Source organism: Mauremys reevesii, linkage group 8 (genome assembly GCF_016161935.1).
Source record: "Mauremys reevesii isolate NIE-2019 linkage group 8, ASM1616193v1, whole genome shotgun sequence".
Taxonomy (NCBI): domain Eukaryota; kingdom Metazoa; phylum Chordata; order Testudines; family Geoemydidae; genus Mauremys; species Mauremys reevesii.
In genome coordinates this window covers 99,615,469-99,641,402 of record NC_052630.1, presented here as the reverse complement: position 1 = coordinate 99,641,402, position 25,934 = coordinate 99,615,469, and the positions used below count along the sequence as shown (strand labels likewise).

The 25,934-nt window shown below is 41.8% G+C and overlaps 1 protein-coding gene across 3 annotated transcripts in view; it reads right to left on the bottom strand.

Moving 5' to 3' along the window:
• FAF1 (Fas associated factor 1) overlaps positions 1-25,934 on the bottom strand; it is a 296,794-nt gene that overhangs the window by 101,140 nt on the left and 169,720 nt on the right. For all 3 annotated transcript variants that reach the window (XM_039484151.1, XM_039484152.1, XM_039484149.1), the window contains exon 9: positions 2,229-2,324. In XM_039484151.1, coding sequence (XP_039340085.1) covers positions 2,229-2,324 — 96 coding nt within the window. The remainder of the gene's footprint in view (positions 1-2,228; positions 2,325-25,934) is intronic.

The following is a 25,934-nucleotide window of genomic DNA, read 5'->3' as shown; positions in this document are numbered from 1 at the left end:
ATCTGATAATCCGGCATAGGAGAAAATAGAGGTCTCGAGCCCTCGGCCATTACTTCAAAACAACTGACGGGATGTTGAAGGTTGAGACGTGGAGGTTGATCCTGGTTCTGCCTGCACCTCACTTATTTTTGCTTGCGGCATTGATCATATTGTCTCTGGGGTTGGGAGTATGGGGCAGGATGAAATCTTTGGGTATAAAATCTGCCCTGTTTTTTCTTGTTTGGGGGGACGTAAATATCTAAGGTCTTCAAGGTGGTTCTCGAGTCCTTTAAGGTACGTAGGGATGCATCTATGCGTTCCGCAAATCGTTTTTGTCCCTCAAAGGGAAGGTCCTCAACTGTGGCTTGTACTTCCCTAGGAAATCCAGAGAGGTGGAGCCATGATGCTCGACGAAGAACCATGGACGTAGCGATGGAACGATTTGCCATGTCAGCGGAATCAAGGGAGGCCTGCAGTGCTGTTTTGGCAATTAAGGAGCCCTCCGCAATGTTAGCTTTGTATTGCTCCTTTGACTCCTCCAGTATTTGTTCAATAACAGATGTCGTTTTATTAAACAAGTTGTAGGTGTATTTCGCCAACAGAGCAGAGTAGTTTGCTATGAGAAATTGCAGTGAGGCTGAGGAATAGGCTTTGCATCCGAAGAGATCAAGCCTTTTCCAGTCTTTGTCATAAGGGGTGGTTTTTGACTGGTGCTGTTTTCCCCTTTTGGTTTACTGCCTCTACAGCCAGTGAGTAAATAAGAACTCAGCCCCTTTCGCTGGTACGCAATATTTTCTGTCCGAGTGTTTACAGGAGGGTGGGACAATGGCCGGTGTCTGCCATCTCATCTTTGCAAGATCCATTATACCAGTGTTAATGGGCAGAGCTATCTTTGCTGATGGGGATGCCTGCAGGATGTCAGTAAGTTTGTGCTGGGTCTCTGGCAGCTCTGCTAAAGAGATGTTCAGGGATTCTGCAACTCTTTTGAATAAGTCCTGGGAGGACTTGAAATTATCACCTGTGGTGGGAGGTGGTGGCATAACTGTTTCATCTGGGGACAAGGATAAAATATGGGTGGGTGGCAGTGTGTCGCTTCCAGGATGAGAAAACAGAAGAAAACTGGCAAAAAGGATAAATAAAGATGGGAATATAAGCAATTCACGAGACAGACGGGCGCTGCTGTCGCTCCGACTCAAGCCAAAGGCGATAGAGAAGGAACTGAGGGATGGTTGGCTGAGCACGCTAAGTGGCCACTCGGAGCAGCGCGAAATGGCTACTGCACATGTGTGGCCAACTGGGGCACTGCTACTACAAATCTCCGATTACAAGCTCAGGGCACCAAGCCACCTAAAGTGGAGCTCCCACAGGGACACTCCGCGAAGAAGAACCCACTATTTTCAATTACCTCAACTGTGCAAATCACACAGATTTAATACCTTAGATTCATAAAACATTTTAGGAAATCAGACTTCAGCTTTTTTCAATAAGGTTGTATAGGTGTAACACAGGACAAGAGTTAGCCTTATTATTGAACTTAGTTAACAATTCTGTTGCTGATGTGTAAACCAGACTAATCCAGTTCACTTTCCCATATCTATTTTGTCTCTCTAGCCAAATATAGTTTTAAGAGTGTTAGTCCGCATCTTGACAGTGGTTTATGACTACAGTAAACCAGCTCGACTGTGCTAACAAGATTGAAACACACCCCCTTTTTGCCCATCGAGCCGGGGCTCAAGGTGCTAGAGCACGCTACATAAAATGGTTGGAAAAAATTGTTTTAAATGGCAAGGTGCCTATTTTAAATTCAACCTGAGGCGAAAGGCAAGCCGGGAAAATTTCAGCCCAAATAGTCTCTCAGAGTTGTAAGCAGAAGCTTACAATTTCAGCCCAAATAGTCTCTCAACTGAAAGCAGAAGCTTATTAGGGAATACACCAGGCAACGTTAACTACAGGTGTCACTAACGGTACTGGTTATAAGGATTCAAAAGTTGTATACATTTTACTTTTTAGTTTTCTTTTGATTATTTTTAATAGTACCTCACTATGACTCCCTTGCTTTGGTTCTTCCCTCATTTCCTTCAGCTCCACTTTTTCTTTCTTTCTACTGAATATCTTGTACAGGCATTGTAGATTGATTCATTTTATGCATCCACAGTAGTCAACACTAGAGGAGAAAATGACCAGTGCAAAACAGGCTTCTGGCCATTCCCTCCCAGAGTATAATTGTAAAGCTGACAGATTTTTATTACCTCCTCTGGCTGTTCTCTGGTTTGTGCAGGTGAAGATCTTCTTCCTACGGTAAGTCGATGGCAAGGATAAGTGAGCCCCGATGCAGCTAGAGTCATCTGCAACAAAGCACAAATTATTGATTAATGTAATTGTCTCGTTTCAGAATATTTTTGCTTTTTGGGTTAAAAACTGCACTGCAGAAGTCTGATGAATTATACCAAGATAAAGACTGAAAAATAAAAATAATTCATCATATGAAAATTATTTAGGGAAAAAAGCAACCACAATTGTCTAATTACTGTTAATAGGCTTATCTTGCAACATCCTCTCTTAGGTTTCTCTACAGCTATGCTAAGTCATCAATAGAAAACTTGCCAAAGGAAGATGAAATGCCGTAGCAGAGGATGCCTGAAAACAACTGGCTGCTGTTTCTTTCAACAGCTACCACAGCAGCACACAGATGAGCTATGAGAATTATTATGTTCTGAACCCTATAAATTCTGTACATATTTCACATATGAAGAGTAAGACAAGAGATGTGATAATTGTTTGCACTGGCATTTCAGCTTTTTGCTAAGATACTAGGATCACGGTTGTTAGAGACCATGGCATACTGGCTTCAGTTTGTTTCCATGCTGAGAATTTTTCCATATTAAGAGAGGTTAATAGATCAAATTATAAAACTAGTTACCTAGTGGAGCTCAGCTATGATAAAATGCATGTAAATCATTTTTCCTCCCTAATTAATAAGTAAAACAGCAAACTAAAGACAAGTTAAGGTACTAAGGGATTAATTAAAAACACTGTTTAAATCACTTCAAAATACAAAGTTTAATGTAAGAAGACATTAAAGATACACCATAATCCAAATGTTAAAAATATATATTTTTTAAAATCTATTTGTTAACGTGGAATCTCCCTGTATAAAGTTTAACTAACACTAATACTGAAGACATATGTTATGCCTCCCATTTAAACATCTACACCCAGGAACTCAGCTATGGTGGTGAACTTGCAGTCAGTGTAGGAAGAATATCTATTAATCAATCCTAAGGGAAAATAAGAGGTATCTTTTAGCTATTATCATACGCCTACATTTAAAATGAATGAAACAGGAACAGTAAAGACATAGCAATTGCCTGAAAGACATGATGGTTAAATATCCACTAATATGAGGGACTAATCTTAGAGGATCCAATTCTGTACCTTCTTCCAAGAACAGACTCATTAATTTTAGTGTGAATTAAAGTACTACTCAACGTAAGTACATAAACGCATACAGTCTCTCACAGTACAAAGCACCATAGACTCACATCACAATGAACAGCAAACACAGCATGCAGGAGTCATTGGCCAGCAATCTTCTTCAACATTTTACAAGTCTTCACACAGCCTTGAAAAGTGCCATATTGCATCCCATGCTGTCAGCCACATTGCTGAACCACACTCACTGAGGGTGCCCCATTCCCTGGCACCAATCCCTGCAAAACTTGCTTTGGTGATGTTCCTCTGCTAATCCAACCCACTAGTTTTCTTTGTCTGACTAAACTGATCTGATATCAGGTATCACTCCAGTTATGCTTTAAATTTGGGCGATTACCTACCTCATCATTTGTCATGTGAGAAGTATAGTTACTGCGCAGCAATCACCATTTCAATTTCAAGGCAGAAAGCCTCTTAATGTCCATAGCATCCATGTCTCACACACACATAGCAAGATGCTGAAGACAAGAGACTGCAGCGACTTCATTTTTACATTTCACGGTAACACTCTTGCTTAGCCAACTGAAAGTCGGCTGAAAGTCGCTAGAGCAGCAGTCCCAAGTCCAATTCTATGTTGGCTCTCTGAGAGATGTTTAGCAGCTATTATAGTCATGGTACCCAGGTATTTAAATTATTCAATGCACTGCTAAGAAAATAGGACATTTAGAGGCTTTCTTCCTCTTCAGATTTGGGTAGAGATATCACCTTTTCAATAGACTTAGATTTCACCATTGGCTTTGTTTTCATCTTTAGACCTAACGTCTTCCACTACTGCTCTTTCTGGCAATTTTTGCACCCCTTTTTGCAATAATCCAATCAGGTCAATATCATCAGCAAAACACAGATGACTAATTTTTAATCCACCAATGAATATGCCCGCCTGTAAATTTCCATCAGTGGCTCATCTTAACATTTCTTCAAGAGAAGAATGGAAGAGCACTGGTGATAGCATGCAGCCCTGTCTGACACCTATCCTTCAATCAAGTCAACTACTTTGTTCACACCCTATGAACACTGAAGCCATTGCACTTTCACAGAGAATTTGTATCAGCCTTGTTACATTTCCACCAAGTCTGACCTGCTGCAGGATTGCTCAAAGAGGTTATACCATATCCTGTCAAACACCTTAGAAAAATCCACAGAGACATGGACCACTTTCCCATCATTCGCCAACACTTACTTGCATAGCACAGGCAGACTAAATATTTGCTCCACTGTAACTCTTTTGGCTCTAACCCTGGCTTGTTCTTCAGCCAGAAAGTTTTCCATTTTGAGCACACTTCTCTTCAGGATGATTGATTTTGATGGGAGTCAGGTGCCTAACCTGCTTAAGTGCTTCTGTAAATCCCATGAGGAATCTATCAGCATCTTTAGGTGCCTAAATACCTTTGAAAATCTGGCCCTTAGATTCTTAAAAACCTAAATTGCTTAAGCGCTTTTGAAAATGTTACTCCTATGTCTTCCACTGGTCCACAGGGGTTATAACCCCCAATACTCTACAACTCTGAGATTCTCCTCTAGCTAAAATGGCGGGCAGGGGTGCTGTGTTCTTTTCTGGGTTCTATCCCTAATGCTGCCTGGGTGCAGTTCAGCCGCTGATCGTTGTCTCTCTTGTTTGGGGCCCTAAACTTGCTGCAATCTCATTTCTTAGAAAATCTGAAAAAAAGGTCTGTCGAGAGATTTCATCACGGACTAATTTAGATAATTATTTTTTATAAAACACACCAATGTTTTTATGCTCTGATCTAAAGTGCTTTATAAAAGGTGGCTTTAAAAAAATCCCCCCAAATTTAAGAAACATGACTAATTTTTTAAAAAACGTAAAAAAAATTCAGCACTTTGAAAATAATTTTGAATTTTTTTTTAAAAAAAGATACCTATTAAGAAGTTTAATTTTCACCCCATTAATATGTAGCCAAATAGTTATGTCCGCTATATAGAACTACAAATTATTGGGCTTGATACAGGAATTACTGGATGACATTTAATGACATGTTATGCAGGAATGTCAGATTGCATTATTAGGATGATTCTTTCTGGTTTTAAAATCTATGAAATCATCCAAAGGTTTTCAATCATTTTCTGGGCAGTTTGAACAGATCAGAAATTATCATGCTAGGTTTTGTTTGGCAACAATTTCTACCTCTGTAGACTATGACCATGACAAAAGCTTTGGTTCTCTACCAGCATTATTGATTCATATCAGGATGCTTCTAGATATGTGGTTTGCTACGATTCCTCTACAGAGTGATTACAGGATAGAAAAAAATGTTTGCTGTATCCTACAAAATACTATTTTGTTCTCTTGGCCATGGGGTGATCTAAATTATATTTCTCTCTCTCACACACACAGACACAGACACACACACACACAAACACATCACCTCCCTAATTAGATTGTAAAATCTTTAAGGATGATGTAAATTTGATCTATCTTTAACCAAACGCCAAGAATAAATCATAAATCCGAGATTTCATTTACTGTAGTGAGTACACTGGAAATGTCCTATTTATATTTTTCCACCATGCAAGCTCCTTTTATCACTTATGCACTAGAGCTCACAAAGCTTTAATTTGCTGCAGGTTGAAGCAAGCTGATTAAGTACGCTAGTTACCAAGTGAATGCTACCTGCCCGGACTAGCCTACTGTCACATTCTTGTAGCAGGGTTAAATAGCAGTTTAGTCACATTTAAAAAAAAACAAACATATACAGTCAAAAAGGATGTGACTAATAATAGTCCGGAACAAATGAAATATTAAAACAGGCATACAGGTCAAGCTCAATTATCTATGAAACTCTTGTGTCAACAGCACAAGAATTGCGTTCTCCATTGTAATACTGGCATTGCCATTTTACATCTCACCTGGCATTCAGTACATTTATGAGATTTAAAAACAAACAACTGATGGCCACAAATTCTGAAACTTTGCCTAAGCTACCAAACTTGAAACATTATACAAAAATAATGGTTAACTTAGATAGGTGCTCTCACAAAAAGCAAGACCAAAAAATTAAGCCTTCCACAACACTAACCTCCCTCAAGAACTGAAGCACAAAATGGTTCTCTTTTAGACGGTCCCTACAACACAAGTATTAAATACTCTGTTTTGTATTCTCTATGTAAAGAACCAATCAAAGTCATAAGTTCAAGCACACAGTTCCTATACCTTTTCTCCATACTTAGCCTACATGGCTGTTTGTCTATCCTGCTTCTTATTTGCAACCCCTCTATCCGAGTGCCTCTCAGAAAAAGAGCTAAAGCAAGAAAGAGTCCCACAGCAGAGTAGCTTTCACCCTCCTCTGCAGGGGGTTGTGGGAATGTTTTTTCTTTTCAAATGAGTGTGAGAGAATTTCTCTCCCCACTTCTACTTTTTCTGAGTAGCTCTCGCTGTGCAAAAGCTAGGCTGAAGAGGCAAGTTGCATTTCATACTGAAAGTCATCCATGAGCATTTTCACTTCCTCTGGGAGTTAAATAATCTTGATCCAGTTGCCAAGACAGCTCTTTCCTTTGCTCTCAAGAGCAGGACTATTGTCTTAGACAATTTAATCTTTGCTGTGGAAATTGTCAAAGGAAACCATCGTTTCCAGTAATTTACATAACTTGGTCTAATGGTTTGGATGGTCTTAAAGATGAGAGCTGCTACTTTGAATGAGGAGCCAATGTAGTGAGTGGAGCATCAGGGTGACGCGTCTCAGCAGCCAGTGCTGCACAGAAGTCAGGCTATTATATTTTGGACAAGTTGGAGCTTTTTTAAGGAGAATGCACTCATCTCCACATACAGTGAGGTGCAGTAGTTCGGCCTGGAAGTCACAAAGGCACAATCACTGTATCCAAGTCATCATCCCACATGAAAGGAAACAACTTTCTTGCCAGCCCCAGATTTAAGGTGGTATTTTCAGCCGTAGGCTAGTTGAGTGCCGAAGAGGATTCTCAAGTTATGAACCAAGATTACTATTGGAGAGCATCTTGAGAGTGGGAGATGTTATGGTGGTCATTAACTTTTCAAAATGTTGCCCTTTTCCCTACCAGGTCAGATACAGTTTCAGCCACTAGCCTTTCATGCACCTGCCAATCTCAGCCAGTCCCTAAGACAGCTGGAGATAATGCTATCAGCATCAGGAATGAGATACAGAACTGGGTATTGTCCATGTATAGTTTTACATATTAAGTATAAAAATGGTTCCCTTGAGGCACCAACCAAGATTGGGGCCCTGTTCTGCAAGGCATTGCACATGCAAACAGTGAGAGACTGCCCATGCCTGAAGTGCTTACAGTCTAAACAGACAACAGGTGCAAAGCGAAACAGTCAGAGAAGTGAAGTGACTTGCCCAAACTCACACAGCAAATCAATGAACAGCACCCAGGTCTCCTGACTCCAAGTCCAGTGCGATACACATCACAGCATACGGCTTCACTTGAGACCCTGAAGTCTTACAGTTTCCCCATGTGGCTTTACATAGATGTTGAACAGGATGAGTGACGGAACAGAGACTTGAAGGACTCCACAGGCGAGAGCTGTGGCAGGAGAAGACAAGCTGATGGGACAACATCCTAATGTCTTGCCTAACCTTGACCTGCCAGTTAATATGCAACAGTCAATGCTACGCTCAGGCACTAATAGAGGTCAGAGTTGATGTATTATTTTATTGTTAAAAGAAATAATTCTACACACAAATGTTTGAAATTTAGAGACAAAACTGAACCAAATGTTCACCCATACATTCAAAATTTAGGGCACCAAATACATTTTCAAATGCTAGGTACAACACTACTTCTAACTGCCAGCCCCACAAACTTACCCTGGGATCTAAAAATCAAGCTGCACTTGTTCTGGTTTGTGCACAATAAGAGATTCTCCAAGCCAGATTCTTATCTGGAGTCACCCAGGAAAGAGGGGAAGGATGGTCCAGTGGTTAGGGAATTAGCCAAGGACTTGGGAGATTTACATTCAATTCCCTGCTCTGTTGCAGACTCCCTGGGTGACCTCGGGCAAGTCACTTGAGCTCTCTGTGCCTCACATTTCTCATCTATACAATGGGGACAACAGCATTTCTCTGATAAATACATTAAAGAACGTGAGATGCTCAGATACAATGATGATCGGGGTCATGTAAGTATCCAGGGACAGAGCCAAGATAATCTAATTCTTAGTGCTTTTAACCAGAAGTCCATTTGTTCTTTCAGTAAGAAGGTGTTATTTTTACATAGTCATTTTGCATGGCAGAACTGTGCTTCAAGGTCATGCAACGAGAGAGTTTGTTCAAGCTGTATTCCATGAGTATGGAGGTGACACAAGTTACCTACCATAACTGTAGTTCTTCAAGAGTGTTGGCTCAGAATATTCAAAATTGTGGGATATGTGCAAGCTCACAGTCTTCTAACAAGCAGAGTCTGTTGGGGCCATTCATACTTCCTGTTCATGTAGGTTTCCACAGATATAAATGGAAGAGTGGCCCCCACTGCCCTTCAATTCCTTACACTAATTCAGGGCTATTTAACCATGACTCTGAAGTGGTGGAGGGGGAATAGGGTGACCAGATGTCCCGATTTTATAGGGACAGTCCCGATTTTGGGGTCTTTTTCTTATATAGGCTCCTATTACCCCCCACCCCCTGTCCCGATTTTTCACACTTGCTGTCTGGTCACCCTAGAGAGGGAGGGGAAGAAGCATGGGTACTGTGCATGTGCAGAAGGAACACTCACTAAGAACTGTAGCTACTGATAACATCCTTCTCTTTATACACTGTGATGGCTTCTGTATATTCCCACTTGCGGGTATTTAATAAGCACAAAGGTGGATTGAGGAGTTCTAATTGAATACACCCACCCTAGTGAAATGATTCGAATGGAATCAAAGGTCACATTAGACAGAAATTTGGTGTGGGACAAGGCAGAACCACCTTTTCCATATGGAATACAGCATAGGGAGGATTACCTACTAGACCGGTATCCTCTTACTAACTCTCAGGGCTGATGTCATAGGTGTGAGCGATGCCCTTTGCACAGAGAGATAGTCCAGAGGAAAGTCTGACAAATAGCTGGCCAGAGGCCCCGGAAAGCTTTATGAGAACAAGATTCCAATCACCTGTCAAAGGAAGTTCCCATTTCTAGGGCAACTCAAATGAACATGTCCCACCACAGTTATAGAAGCAAAACTAAAGCATGGCAATGGAGAATTCAATCTCCTCTGCCATGGCAACCACAGCAAAACAATCCATAAAAATATAGGGCTGGAAGGGACCTTGAGAGGTCATCTAGTCCACCCCACTGCACTGTGGCAGGACCAAGTAAACCTAGACCATCCATGACAGGTGTTTGTTCAACTTGTTTTTTAATTATGTGGATTTCACAGCTCCCACCCCCTTGGTAATTTATTCCAATGTTTAACTATCCATATGGTGAAAAAGTTATTCCTAATCTGTAACCTAAATCTAACCTTGCAGCAGAATAAGCCAATTGCTTCCTGTCCTACTTTCAGTGGACATGGAGACCAACTCATCACCTCCTCTTCATAACAGCCCTTAACATATTTGAACACTTACCAGATCCCCTCTCAGGCTTCTTTTCTCAAGACTAAACATGTCCAGGTTTTAAAAAAACAAACAAACAACTTTTCATGAAGAATCCTTTCCATAAACCTGGATAGTGCAGGTTATATTGCTGCATCTGAGATCTATGGTCTCCCCCAAGTATAAATTGGGGGGGGGGGGGGCCTGGCATGGCCCCTTCCTCTGGAATGTATTCCTCCTCTGCAGTCTGAAACAGCCTGAAAGTAAGTGTTGATCCACATCTCTTTTACAAGGGCTACTGAAGAAGCAAATATTGTTGATTACAATGTTTAGGGAAAAATGGAAATTTAGTTTATTTTGTACTGTCCGCTTATTCAGTAGCGTATGTTATGGGGCTACTGTTTCTTTCACTTTAAAATATGCTAAAGTATTTGTTAGAGGCACCTATCCCTCTTGTTCCTTTTAATAAATTTAAGTAATTAAATAACCCTTGCAATGGAAGGTGGAAAGCTGAAGTGGCAGTCAAATACACCCTGATCAAATTCAAACAAACACAGTTTTGACTGCTGTAACAGAAAGTCCAAGTACAAGATAATTCAAGTTGAAAGTGACATAATACCATCTAGGACCCGAGTTGCTCAGATGGAGAATCTGTTCCAATTCATTAGATTAAGTTTGGTCAAAATCTCCTATGTCATTTTTGGACTTCAGCAGAAAAGCCTTGGTCACATGCCCCCAGCAAAACAGAAGTCAAGAAGTCAACTTCAGAAACTCTGCATCTGGGTGGAGACTCAAGTACAAACCCTGAACCAAGAGATCAGGTAGATCGATAAGCATGATTTGAGTCTCCAACATCAGAACCAGGATGTCAGAGATCAAAAGTGCCAACACCTGTTACTACTGTCAATAAAATCCTGGATCTGTCTTGTCCAACTTTCCAAAAGACCTTCTGAATCAGAGGGAACACAGAGGGACTCTTGACCCCAGGCAAGGAGAATGATTCTGGCAGTGATGCTAGATCTCAATTGCCCTTGGAGCAGACACAGAAGCAATGAACATTAATTATCCTTGGTGGCAAAGAGACCTAGTGGAAGTTTACCCCAGTTGACTTTTAAAATAAATAAATGGTAAAAATAAATTTGACTTGTTGTTCTACAGCAGTCAGACAATATAGAAAATAATCCAATTAACTGATTATCAATTGAATAATTATCTTTACTTGTGTGGAATCTGTTCCAGCAGGAAATCAAAAAGGGAAATTTTTGCAGCAGGGCTTTCTACTTAGCTAAAGGAGAATCTGGTTTCTTTTTTTGTGTACTAATCCTAAACTGAAATAGATACGCAACAGATAGGTAACACAAAATATATACATTACTATATTCAATTTCCTTTGTGTGACTAATTCTCAGCCCTACTCAAGGCCAGACAGTGGCTAGCCTCTGCATGACCATGAAAGAGAAGGCAAACGTTCAATGAGCTGCCCTGAAGTTCCAGCAGCTTTAAAAGGAGGTGGAGTGAGGCTACAACCCCACCATCCCCACTGCAATGGACAGCAAAGTGGGACAGATCTGTCAGAAGGGGCACAGAAGAACCTCTCCAAGAGTGGTGTAGCTGTTGTGTTGGTGTGTGCTGCCTGGCATAGTTAATTCTGCATAATCCAGCTGCAGTGAAGTTCCTCTAGTGTTCTTCGGTGTGCAAAGGGCGCAATCTAGCTTTTAAAATCCAAGGAGCTCAGACCCATTCAGATCTCTAAATCCTTGATCTTTCAAACAGCCAGCCATTGTCTCTAGCTTCAGTTTCCTGTAAACCCGCCATAACTGGCCAAGCAAAGTGAAGCCCTTCACCCAACTCAATGGCATTTCTCTGTCAGTCTGTAACACAATAATTTTGAAAACTAAGCTCAATCAATTTCAAAATTTTAGGAAACGTTCTAGGCATGGATGGGCAGAATCTAATTGATTTTGCTGACAATCAGAAAACCTAAAAGCCTGATTTTCACTAGTGTGAGCAGTGTCCTCACTGTTGCTGAATTCGGTTAAGCTAAAACAAAACACTGGGAAAGCTAGTAAATATAAAACGTAAATTGGTAGAAAAATCTTCTTAGTTTTTAAAATGGCTTAACCTAAAAATGTTAAACATTAACAGAGTTTTAAGAAATTCTTAAGTATCTTTTGTATCTTGAAGGGAACAAGGGGGCAGAAAGAGGGACAGGTGTGAGAGAAACCTGTCTCCTCGGGGCAGCGAGTGGACACTAAGGATGGACATAAGGATGCGGGCGGAAAGGAGGGATGAATAGACTGACAGTCACACTGCAAAGTCAAAATAAAATCAAAACTACTCACTGGTCTCACACCACCATTACCACCAGCCATCTCACTCCAAGAGGGAGGAGGTGCAAGAGTGGCAGAGATACATGCATTGTGTCCTCTCTCCTTCTGGAGAGACAGAATGAGTGATTCATAGCCAGTCTTACTAACACACTTGCTCTCTCACACTCAAGTAACAGCCTAGGTTGCACCAAACCACCACTCCGATGCTCCTTCCACATTTCAAACTCTGTGCACGCCTTTTTTTAAAACCAGCAATCAAAAATGAAATAAAAATAAAAAATGACAGGTTACACACCACAATTAGTAGTTCTGCAATTTCACATTTGAGTTCCTACAGAACTCTTGGGTGAATACCATCTGGTCCTGGTAATTTATTACTGTTTAATTGATCAATTTGCTACAATGACACCTCAATCAGGAGCAGTTTCTCAGATTTGTCACCTAAAAAGAATGGCTCAGGTGTGGGAATTTCCCTTACATCCTCAGCTATGAAGCAAATAACTCATTTCATTTCTCCACAATTAGGTATAAAGTGTGGCCTAAGTAAGTAATGAAGTATGTGACTCTATTGCTTATTTGCCCCAATATCAGTGTGTGAGTTTGTTATACTAATAGTTTGAATATTTTTCGAACCACTGCATAGAGGAGTTATTTAAGATTACCTCAGCAAAGTCAATAAGGGTAAAATTTCACACAAAGCCCAAGTAATCACATCCAAGCCCCAAATCCCACTCAACAGGTATTATTACAGTATATGGGTTAAAATAGCAGCAGCTGCATCTCTGGATCCTTACATAGGAGTTTTGAACCACTGCATACAGCACCAATGCTAAAATAACAGATTGTTGATAGTAACCAAACTGCAAATCGACATTGACTGTGGTAACAGCAGCTATGGTAGCTCAAAAGAAAACTTCAAAGTCAGGTGATTTGCTCACTGAATTCAGAACTCTGTTTATTAAAGGTTGCCATAATAGATTGCGGTACATGCATGGGGATTATACCATACATAGTTCATGCTAGGAGTCTTTCTTCAGAACTAATGATGTGATTCAACATGCTGCTGCCAGGGAACTGAAATCTATTTCAAAGAAACTCCCTGAAATGGGACCTTCACTTGGTTGAAAACATGTTACGTTTAGTGACAAATTCATTTGCCCATAGTGAACATTTTTGCCAAACTGTTTTTGCTTCTTTATATAGGTTTCATATCACAACATCCGGACTTGCATCTGAAGAAGTGGGTATTCACCCACGAAAGCTCATGCTGCAAAATGTCTGTTAGTCTATAAGGTGCCACAGGATTCTTTGTTGCTGATATCACAACATGTAATTAATAACCACTCAGAAATCAAAGTGCTTATATCCAAATACCCAACAGTCAGAGGGAATAGTCATGAAGATGGTTTGCACTTGCCTAATGATTATCCCTATGAAAAGAAGATCCGATCATGGATGGCTTTTTTCCTGAATACTTTAACCTCATTAAATAACATAATAATATAAAACAGAGGTAGAGGGAGCTTTTTTAGGCACCTATGTGTGCTTATTTAACTTAAAATCTAATAATCCTACACAGGTTGCATCATCAACGCATTATGGTTGTGGAAATATCAGTGACATTTCAGATGTGGGAAATTATTATTGTATGAAGCTAACAGGACCTCTCCTCTGAAGACTATCATATGCAACAGAAAAAACATTCACTTTGAGATGGGAACTTCCAGTCCTAACTATTCCACTGTGTCTGTGCTATACTACCAGTTCAGTTTAACTGTAAGCTTTTTGGGGCAGGGATCACATTTTTCCTATGGTCCAAGTATGCCGAGAGCATAAGAAATATAAAACTTGTTAGTCAGTTCCCTGGACTTTTGAGACTGAGGGGTAAGTAGTATGACATCTGGGAAGAAGCATTTCCATGGCTTCCAGGCTCAGCACATGCTCTATCTCCATGTTCAGGGACTTTGAAATTGTAGTGCAGGAGGGAATTCTCTTGCTCCTTGGTCTGGACAGACTGTAGTTTAAGATGTCTGGGAGGCATATTCAATAAGAAGAAGGGATCATTAGTGATGCATACATTTCAGTAGAAAAGACAAATTCAAACATGCGTTTCTTCCTTACTCCAACAAGGTGTCCTCGTGCAAGAAATCCCTTTTCCACCACCTCTCTATGTGAATTAGGATCCTGCTTTGCAAACTCCAGCAGCCAAAGAGTTACTGCGCTAATTCTGCAAGATGGGCAGTCAGAAAAAAACATTAACCTATAAATGTAGACAGTGTAATCTGGAAGTTAGTGACTCCGTAAACATGGAATCTTACAATGGCTTAAAAAAAAAACAACAAAAAAAAACTGAACAGACACTTCTCAGCAGGGCCAGATCAGGGCACAGGCACTACAGGCTTGTGCATGGGAATACAGGCATGGGATGAAGTCAGAATCTCAGCTTTCAAATTACATTGCTAGCCCTCATAGTTAAGAAGAAAGCCTGAAAAAGTAACAACTGCAACTGATGCAATGAAATCTGCAGCCACCAACGGCAGAGGGAGGAAGTTGTCAAGCCCCACACCTACTACCAGAGCAGACTAAGCTCCTGCAGCACTGGGGGAGAGCAGGGAGGTTGCCACTACAGCAGCGATGTGGGAGGCACCCTGCTGCTGCTGGGGAGTAGTGGCTACTATCACCAGTCAAAGGAAGATGGAGATCTTCCGCTCTTCCCAGGTGAACAGGGAAGGGCGAGGGCAGCCAGGAAGCGGGTGGGATGTCCCCCTGCCAGTACAGCCTGGGTCACCAGGGAAGGAACCCACACAGCTATTGCAGCATTTCTCAGAAGCTAAGGGGAAAGGGAGGCCTAGATTCGGCAAATCTAGGGTAGATGGGGTTGCTACTCCTGACTCCCAGGCTGGCTAACAGACTTAGCATACCACACTGCTCTACCCTGACCATGCTGTTCCGGTGAGATTTCAAAACAGCTAGTTTTGCCCAACCCAGCAAAAAGTTAGGCAGCCAGGAAACCAGCCAGCACTGTACCTCTGAGAACAAACAGGGGCTTGGAGAAAACCAGTCCCAAGCCACAGAAAAGCTGCTGCAAAGAATCAAAAAAGAGGACTCAAATGGAGGTAAGGTAGGAAAAAATGAAACACCTTGTCTGAAGCTGAACAGAAGGGGCACTGCGCAGACACCTCAGGGGTAGTGGTGCATAAAACAACTAGTTGCTATGATGCTATGCAGGCCCCTCCACTCTAAGTCACTGCAGTGCTTAGGAAGAGGAGGTTTATACAGTATCCTCGAAGCTGGGGACAGAGTCATCTTCCAGGCATCCTCCAGGGAGATGGGAAAGGATGGCATAATACCACATCTCGACACACATTCCACAGAGCTACTTCTTGGTCATGGTTGCAAAAGGACCATTCACCAACCCCTCCAGGACAACAATCCGCCTGGTTGCATAAGGATCTCACCCATAGCAGGGCAGACAGCTAGTGCCGGGAACACAGGATTCCCCCCGGAAGAACGATCTCTGCAAAAAACTTTCCGCAAGTACTGAGCAGCTCGCGGAGGGAGTGCTGCCTGGAATTCAGCGAGGACCTTATTCAAAAGATGCACAGACCGGATTCTGGTCTGAACAGCAAAATTTGTCATTGACTTCCAGCTTGACCAACTAGGGACAATCAGATGGGAGAGCTTGGTCAACCCAGCTTGAATAAAGGCTGAAAACAGGCTCCTGGAGGATAGAGCTTCAGCAGGAAAAAGTGGGTTTAAAAACAGCAGCTCTTCCAAGAGCCATAAACTGGAAAATGCCTGGTCCGGCCACGCACTTTGCAGATGTCACCAGACCATTATAGAATGGGGGCTAAAATAGGTAAGAGGCAAAGCCCAACCTCCAAGCACAATGGAGGAGAGGGAAAAGCAAGGGACTTCCAGGCCAGTGGGAAGCCAGAGTACAGTAACCACTGAACAGCCTGGAGATGAAAGCTGACTAAATCAATGAGCATGGACCCTTTTATCTAATGCCAGGAACAGCAAAGCAGGGTACAACTACTGGTAACTTTTCAAAAGGCCCACAGAACGGTCCAGACTCACTCCCCGCTGCCATAACATTGAAGCCATGAGGTTTCTGGCAATGAAAACCTGCCTCTGAAAAGAAAATCCAGGAAGGAGCCAGTGCCATTTCTACAGGCAGCCTTGCACCTTCTCAGCCCCCTCCCAGTTCCTTAACATATCCGAAAAAGACCCCCAGCACCTTTTTCCCAGAAGTGCCCCATTTCAATTGTTGAGGCAACAAAGTGTGTCTGCTACATTGCCAAGAGACCAGTAAGACTGAATTGCCCTTTTAGAAATAGTGCCGCATAAATCTGTCTTATCGGTCTGTTCTGCACCCCCATCTCTAGAACCTGTCTCAGCAACCTCCACAGGCAGATGCTCCTCAATCTTCAGGACTCACTTCTGTCCAGGCACAAGTGATAGTGTCACACCAGAGGGTTCCTCTGGGGTGGGAGGCTGCTCCCTAGACAATGGCAGACAACATATAGCGAGGGGGGAGATAGAATCTAAAAGTGTAGAGGCAAGCTCTCTTTCCTGTTGCTCACTGGATGTCCCAGACCCTTCCCCACTATCCTGGAATCCCACATTCTTACCAGGAGCTCAGAGCCAGCAGTGCATTGGCAGGAACCCTCAAAGGACCAGGATCAGCACACAGGAAATATTTAATATTTTCAGCGGTAGAAAACATTGTATAATTCACACCATCTAAGTGGTACTTTAAAACCAGGTTCAAGGGCTGTTAAGGGTTATTTAGAACCATATAAACCTGGCATCAGAATGACATAAAATGCCTCACATTTGGATCCTTGCAACCTAACAACCATCCTAACAGCAGAAACCACCTTCTCATAATGGGAGAGATCAGACACTAGCGTCTCATTGCAAAGGAAGTGGGGGACATTGAAAAAAACTACTTAGTAGCAGGAGTAAACAAGGGAAAAACCTGAACAAAAGACTCCTTGACCCAGAGTCCCTCCTAGATCAAAACATTCACAGACTGTGCCTGGGCCAGGAAAATCACTATAGATTTGCACAGTCAAGAGGCAGATTTTATATTAGCACAGCTAGTAACTTTACCTACGCTCAGCAACACATTCTCCACAGCGCAGGAGACAGCAGGCACACACCGAGCCCCATGCTTGCAGGTCAAATCGCTAAACCCATCTAAAGTGGACTCCATGAAGAAAACCCCCCGTAACCACTCAAGGAAAAGTGGGAAACCAACAACATCCCTAAAACAAATAAACTGCGAGCAACAAAACGAAACCAAGCCCAGACTAACAGACACCGAGCTAGAGCACACAGAATATAACAAAAACACAGCCTCACTCTTAGAAGTTCCCTCAATCCCTAGAGAGAAAGACAGAGTGTGTTGTGGAGCAGGCAATAATGACCGTGGGGTAGGGAACAAATGGAGGGGCAGATGGGATGAGGGAAGGGACGGAGGACGCCGGGAAGCAATGGCAGTGGGAGAGGCTGTGCTTGTAGGTTTGAGATTTGAGCATGGGCAGCTATTCGTTCCACAAAACAGTTCAAGGAAAGGTTAGTTATCATGCCCACTTCTTCGGGGAGATTTTCCTACATATGGGGGTCCTTGCCAACACCACCCAGCATAGGCCTCTGGGGAAGAAGGGAATAAGGCTGCTGCCACCCCTTTATAGCTTTATTGGGGTGGTTGAGGAGGTACCACAGAATCATCTGCTGGAGTAGAGGAAGTGGGTACTCTGCTCGGAGGGTGGAGGTCAAGGCCTCCCTTCTCTTGGATGGGACCCAGCTCAACTGAAGATGGGGATCAGTAGGCCAGGAAGGCCTCAACTGGCACAAAGAGGTGGCAGGTTTCCAACCAGTCCAACAAACTTCATGTGGGTAGCCCATGACACTGCTACGCCCCAAGCAGAGGCAGAGTGGTGGCGCGAGGGGGCCTCATGTGAAGTTGTGCCCAGGGCTCCGTATAGCCTTACTCTGGCCCAGCTTTTCCGTGTAGAGCTGCACATTTGGGCTCCAATCCTACAGCTGATAATGCACGGGCAGACTGCTGTGATTGCAAAGAGACTCACTGAATTCCACGCAAGCCAATGAGTATTCAGCTTGTTTGAAAATCTGGCCACCTACCTGGGTGCCTAAATATGGATTTAAGATTTTAACTTAGTTTTAGTTAATAATCTGACAGAGCCAAACTAATGTTTAATTAATACATGGCCTCAGAAACCCACAGAGCACATATGACTCCGTGTTTAAAAGAAATGTTTTAAACTTTGAAAGGTTAAAAGGACTTCTATGAATTAGTTTTATTTTGTTTGCTTTGCTCTTTTTAAACAGATAAAGGCCTATTAACAAGGAATTGAGACAAATTTAATTTTAAACTATCCAACCTTATTAAAGACACATCTATGAATTAAATGTGTGCTCATGTTTACAATGAACCACTGCATTCCAAACAAAAAGTTACCTTACAATAAAGTTAATTAAATGCATGATTTGTAATTTGCAAGTACAAGGGCCTTTTTTCTATTCTGAGGTTAGAGATGAGACTCAGATTTGCTAAGCAGAAGTGAACAGCTCTGTTCATAGTCTGATGTCATTCAGTAAAATATTAGTAATGCTGTATGATACCTCTATCCTGTTAAAAGTGAATTAATCAATTCAAGCCTCTTTGCCAAATACCTTCTTCCCACCTCTCCACCCCCCAAAAAGAATGTAATTGTATGGAAACTATTTGATCCTTTGACATCAAACAGTATTAACTGAACAACTACCCAGTGTGTTTTGGGTATTCTTTTAAAAGAGCAGAAGTGCTTTAAATAACCAATAGTCCTTGAAATGATCTTCCTCTGGGAAATTAGTTCATTTTTGTTATACATATTCAAGACAAAAAATATCCTGACAGGTATTCAACAGTTCATTTTAAACACTAACTGGATGAAAAAATCTCTAGGGTGGAGTGTGTTCAGGTTATAAAGCACCAATGCTTATTTTATCTCCTCACAAAGTGTTGCTGGGATAATTACTGCTGACAGCTTTATTCAAGGTTCATTTCACTTTTTCTACTATTTTTCTCTAGTTAGAAGTTCAGCAGGGCCCATGGGAAGATCCACCCCTCACACCTGTTAGGTTTCTTCATGTTACTAGGGCCAGTTTGGACATGTCACTTCAAATTAGCATTGTACCAGGGCGCTAACTGTGACAATTACTTATCACAGGTTTAACTTCTAATTCGACCACAAGAACAGTGTCAGAATACGTAATTTAAACCTGTTAATACAGGTTGTATGAAATTCATTCTGAGAATTCTAGAGAGGTTCCCATAGCAAATCTTTGAACTATACTGAAGATTAAAATGATGGATGAATGTTATATGCGGAAAATGGGCCTTACAAAAATAAAAAAAAGGAGTTCTGAAGTGGAAACAAATATCCCGCAAATTATAAACTCAAAGCAGTGATTGTCCTTAAGTTAGTGCTTAGGGATTGCTTTGCCCAGTTTTCTGAAATTCTTCCTTCCTAGGTTCCAAAGGCTCATACATCAAGGTAAAAATCCAGTTCCTTCCTTCACGGGTGTAGTAGCAGCAAAAGGCGCGGGGGTCGGGGGCATGGAGAAGGCAGCACCATGGTGCAGTGTAGAACTCAGGTCTTTGGAGTCCCTTGTGCAGCAGCAGCACACCAGGGACAAGGCATGAGTAGACTAGAGAAGGATCCATTTATTCCCTGCAGTAGGGATATTACATGAGGGACCGTGGAGGCCACGTCAGCTACTGGACTGGAGCAGACTTCATGGCACAGTATCAACAGGTGCTGCACAGACTTAGGGGAGGATTCTTCCTTTTCTACAAATCAGCAGACTGCCCAGTTCAGCTACTCTGGATGGGCACTGGGGTCTGAATTACCCTACATTATTATTAGTCATCATTTGTATTACAGCAGAGCCTAGAGGCAACCAGTCAGGATCAGGACACCATTGTCCTAGGTGCTGTTCAAATGGAGTTAAAGATAACCCTTGGTTTTGGTTTGCACCATTCAATTAAACGGACTTAGATAAGTTAGACAGTCCAGGAACAGATATTAAAGTTATCCCCCCCCCAAAAAAAAGTTAAATATTATTGTCCATTTATTTCCTTTACTTCAATAGCAGAGTCTACTAAGAAACTGTGTATTCAAGAGATAGAAATAAAGATAAATGCCCTTTATTACTAGTACAATCTACAACTTTTTGTTTAATTATAAGAATCATCTTAAAAGGTGAAAAAATTCTGCCACCCTTCAAAAAAAAAATCCATCAAGCATTTGCATCTGTTTGAAGTACAGGGTAACACGACTAAATAAATGCTGAAAGACCTGGAACATGGTTAAGTATGGACTGCCATGAGGTTAATTGTGGATCTTGAGTTAATTACTTTCCACTGATATGTTTTTTTCAATGGTCTTTTACTTCAGTTTTTTTCTTCTCTCAGTATGAACCCCAAGGCAATTCAGAGTGCTAGTCTCCAAACTCTGGGTGATTCATTATGTACTTCTGCCTTAGGATTTTTAGTTCAGGCAGAGAAAGCCAGGGAAATACTTTCACATCAAGTTGATGTTAATGTGCACTGACAAAGCAACAGTAGAGGAGCTTCATGTTTGTCACAACCTGAAGTCTTTAATTTAGCAAATGCTTTATACTCATATGCAAATAATGACATTTCCCAAATTTCCAGTTCCTCAGCATTGCTTCCCCTAATTACACAGTGGTTTAAACTTATGAATGTAAATTGTTCAAATGGATTTATTAATGGGTACACCTGTGTGAATGAAGCAATGATCCAAAACATATATATGTGCTAAAGCAGATTATAACTCACTATATGCTCCTGAAATTTTCAGAAATTGAATAATAAATATTATTCCATCACAGCAAAATCCTAGTAAGAACAATACGAGATTATTCATAGGTAATCAGCATGGTCCATCATCTAAATCAGGAGTTCCAAACTTTTGCATAGTGTGGACCACACCAGAGAGAGAGATTGTCTTTTAAGCAATATAGTAGCTCATGGGTCCTGAGCCTTGTGGTGGCAAGCAGATATCAAGGGGTCACAACCACCTTGCCCATCCCATAGTACTAAAATGAGAGGAGAGTCCCAGCTAGATCCCAGCTAACTGAGAGGGGTTGAGAGACACTGTAGTAACTGAAAACAAGAGCCACCACCTTGTGACCAGCTAGCTCTCTGAGGGTACGTCTACATTGCAATTAAAAACCTGCAGCTGGCCTGTGCCAACTGACTCGGGCTAATGAGCTCGGGTTAATGGGCTGTTTAATTGCAGTGTAGACATTTGGGCTTGGGCTGAAGCCCGGGCTCTAGAATCCTGCGCGACGGGAGGTGCCAGAGCTGGGCTGCAGCCTGAGCCCAAACAGCCCCGAAGCCTGAGCCCTGCAAGCCCAAGCCAGCTGGCATGGGCCAGCAATGGATGTCTAACTGCAGTGTAGATATACTCTGAGGACCAACACTACTGAACAAGAGCTCTGCAGACTACTGGTGTCAGTTGATAACAGTTTGGGAACCACTAAATGCTTTCTGGTAACATGATTTACAGCACTCTAACAATTCCAGTTTTGCTTAACTCTTCTGCTTATCTGACAGGGATCTAGATTCTTGTTCTCATTAGGGTTACAAAAAATGTTGAACATCACTAGATTCCATCCCCAACACTTTGCCTTCTATCCTCAGTAAACCTGTATTCCTTTTTAACCGTGTGAGGATAACTGAGGCAATAATACCATTGTACTGTTTCTGCTCCTGTCATAGAATAAATTAGTGGGTCTTTAGTTTCTCTTATGAGTTAGATAATTGCCATGGAAGAGGGCTATAATGGTACTGTCACCACTTGTCCTGTTCACAAACTATCTCAATATTTTAAATGCTCAAAAGACGTAATGAGATAGTTCAGAGGTGGCCAACCTGTGGCTCCGGAGCCACATGCAGCTCTTCAGAAGTTAGTATGTGGCTCCTTGTATAGGCACCGACTCCAGGGCTGGAGCTACAGGCACCAACTTTCTAGTGTGCCAATGGCTGCTCACTGCTCAACCCCTGGCTCTGCCACAGGCCCTGCCCCCACTCCAGCCCTTCCCGCCCCCTCCCCTGAGCCTGCCATGCCCTCATTCCTCCCCTCCTCCCCCAAATCCTCCTGCATGCCATGAAACAGCTGATTGGGAGGTGCGGGGAGAGAGGGGGAGGTGCTGATCGGCGGGGCTGCTGGTGGGCAGGAGGTGCTGGGAGTGGAGCTGCTGGAGGGCTGCTGACATATTACTGTGGCTCTTTGGCAATGTACATTGGTAAATTTTGGCTCCTTCTCAGGCTCAGGTTGGCCACCCCAGAGATAGTTAATCCATTTTTAACGTGAAGAGCAATTGTAAAATAGAATAATGAGCAAGAGTATAATAAGCCAGCAACCAGTTTGATGTGTCCTGACCACATACTGCCTACAGATATTCAGGGATACATCTTGGGACCAGTTTTATATTCATAAAGAGTATCAACCAACTACTTGGCACATTCCTGGTCTATGGTGAGAAGCCATTTACCTCACCACATTATACAACTCTTTGGATAGCAAACAGAAGAGCGCCTGGATATTTTTCCAGCACTAAGTAATTCCTTGGCAGACTTCAAGCACTTGTGCTAGCAAACTCTGGTTCCAACAAATGGATCAAACACTGATGGGCTTTTTTTGTGCCACTTCTTCCCCATGAAAATCTTTATTCAAGGAATCATCCTTGAGTATAATGAGATTTTAGCAGTGCTAGCCTTTTGACAGTGTATAGTGTTACTGACAATGAAAAAAGGTCATTTGTCACATACTTTTCTTTTATATAGAATATATGCAAAGGCCTTTAACCTTTTACAATACAGGAGGAGTAAAGACCCTTCTAAACATTCATTGTCTGTTAGTCTAGAAAATTCCAACACTGAAAACGTTAAAGATACTGAATGACCAAATGTTGTTCTTTTAGTATTCAAAGTAGACTAACTGTCTTGTCCCGCCACAGATCAAAATGCATTTGTTTTATTTATTCACTGGAACATGTACTGACTTTGTTCATTTAACAATGTAATTTTTCTAAACTTAGCAAACATTCACTAGAATAGAAGTAATGAAGTAAAAACTGGCACTTATAAAAAGTGCCTTCCATCCAAAGACCTCAAAGCATGTTACAAACATTGATTAAGCCTTACAGTTTAAGCTGGGATTTTCAAAGGCAACTAAGTTAAAATTCAGTGGGAGTTGGGAACCTAATTCCCTAAGTTTTATTTGAAAATTCTAGCCTTAAATCCCAGTTCTCCTTTTATAGATAGGGAGATGGAGGCACAGATATAAAGCAAGCAGCCCAAGATCACACAGGAAGCCTGGCAAAGCTGGACATAGAACCCAGATCTCCTACCTGAGTCTTGTGCTCTGCCCGCCAGCCTATGCCTATGCTTAGTTATGTAATGCAAGTCCAGTCCACCATATTAGAAAATCAAGTACATTTTCCATTTTGATAGAGATAGGTAGCCATAAAAATGGATTTAATATCTACAACTTTTGCATAATTTCACCTTTTATCACTTTTAAACTGAGCTCAAAAAGGGAAAAAACTGTGGTGACACTTTAGGTGTACAAAAAGCTTCCCTTCCCCCCCACCCCTTCGCTGCTACATTGTAATATGAATCCTCAAGCACCTTGTTGTCTATGCACCAATATCACATTTCTTAACCAACAATTTTGGCCCACATTGTAGGGCAAAATGCAGGCAAAGTTCCAGCAACAGCAAACATTATCCCTCACATATGTAGAATAACCAGATACCATAATTTTATACTCCTCACTCTTCCCATTAAATAGAGAGTATAGTGGAACATGCTTATAATAAATTCAGTTTAAGTAAACTCCAGTTATAGAGAGGTAGAATAAAAGTCCCAAACTGTTTCAATATATTGCAATGGACTTTCATACCTCTTATAGTGAAGTTTATACAGTTGAATTTCATTCCAACAGAAATTATTCTATGGTGATGATTCTTGTGGCATACTGCAACAACACATATCAAACAGGTATTTGCTGTACTCCAAGGAGATTATCACCTCCCATTCTGCTCTGTTGAGCAGAGGAAAAGAGAAGTTGTTACTATTAAATGGTGGGAGAGGTAGAGAAGAAGCTTTGACACCAACTCTTGCTGTTGCTTCTCTCATCAGGAAGTGAAGAGCTGGTCTTGCTATAGCTTCTTGCCACAGGAAGTGAAGACGTGAATTTTCAGAAGGGCCCTGCCCCTGACCACACTTTTGCCAGTGTCATTTGCAACTGCAGGGTGTGAAGAGCGGAGGTTATTTTCCCAGACTGACCCTCTTATTTATTATTAAACTGCACAAACAGTGAAGTTTTCTATGGAAAAATACTTCACCACAGGAGGGTTCCTCAATACTATATTTACTACAAAGAATATGACGACATTTTTTAAAAATGTAATAATTCTATTTAATAAAAAGAAGGCATTTCTGACACACAGGGGAAACTGAATTCCCATTCCCATGAACTAGTGACCTATCCAGGGCCAGATTAAGTCATAGGCCCATGCCTACAACCCTAACTCCGTCAGTCATGTGATGACTTCAGAATGTAAGCTTTCATTGTAAAAAATTTTTAGCCAAGATGGCTGTGGAATAAAGACTGAAAACACAACCTGAATGTAACCAATACAGTGAGGCCTATCTGACTCTGCAAAATTATTTCAGGAACCTAAGTGGGGTGTAAATCCGCTGCTGTGGAGTTTCCTGCAAGCACTATCCCAGAAGGAGTTCAGTGGAGATAGGGGAGATTCCTTCTTTCCAAGGGGAGGGAAGGCTCCTGCTGCCTCATCTGTTGGGGTTATAACAGGCCTCCATGCAGCTATCCCTGCCTCTGTAGATACAGAGGCGGAGTCATAACAAAGGGGCAGCATTGTGGGAGGAGCTGTGTCATGGTATGCTTAAGGACCCGATTGCCTTGATCCAGCCATAGACCTACCTAAATTTAGATTCATACACATGGCCATTTTTGGTATGTTTCAGTTTGCAGGTTACGTTAATATAATGATTTCAATAGAAATTGAAGGCTATGTCGAAGTTTTAACACTCTGCAGCAATATAAATGAATCACTTTTTGTTTAGTATCTACAAGTTCACACTTTCTTTTAGGAACTTATATGAACATGTAATTTTTACATAAAATAAACTATCATGTCTAAGAGGCATGGTTTTCAATAAAACAATTTGGAAATACTTCAGTACATTCCATTCAGACAGTTTAAGAATTTTGACCCTGATCCTTTGTTTTTAAACAAAGACCCGAAGGACAGTTCCACACCAGAAGTGCTACATCGGCGCAGCTGCACTGATGCAGCTGTGCCACTGTAGCACGTCTGGTGAAGATGCCCTTTGATGACAGGAAGTGCTCTCCCATCAGTATAATTACTCCACCTCCGAGAGATGTGGAAGCTATGTTGGCAGGAGAGCATCCCCGGCTGACATAGTGCCGGTGTGGATAGCGCTTATGTCCCGTTACTTACATCACTTGGGGGGGGGGTTTGGTAT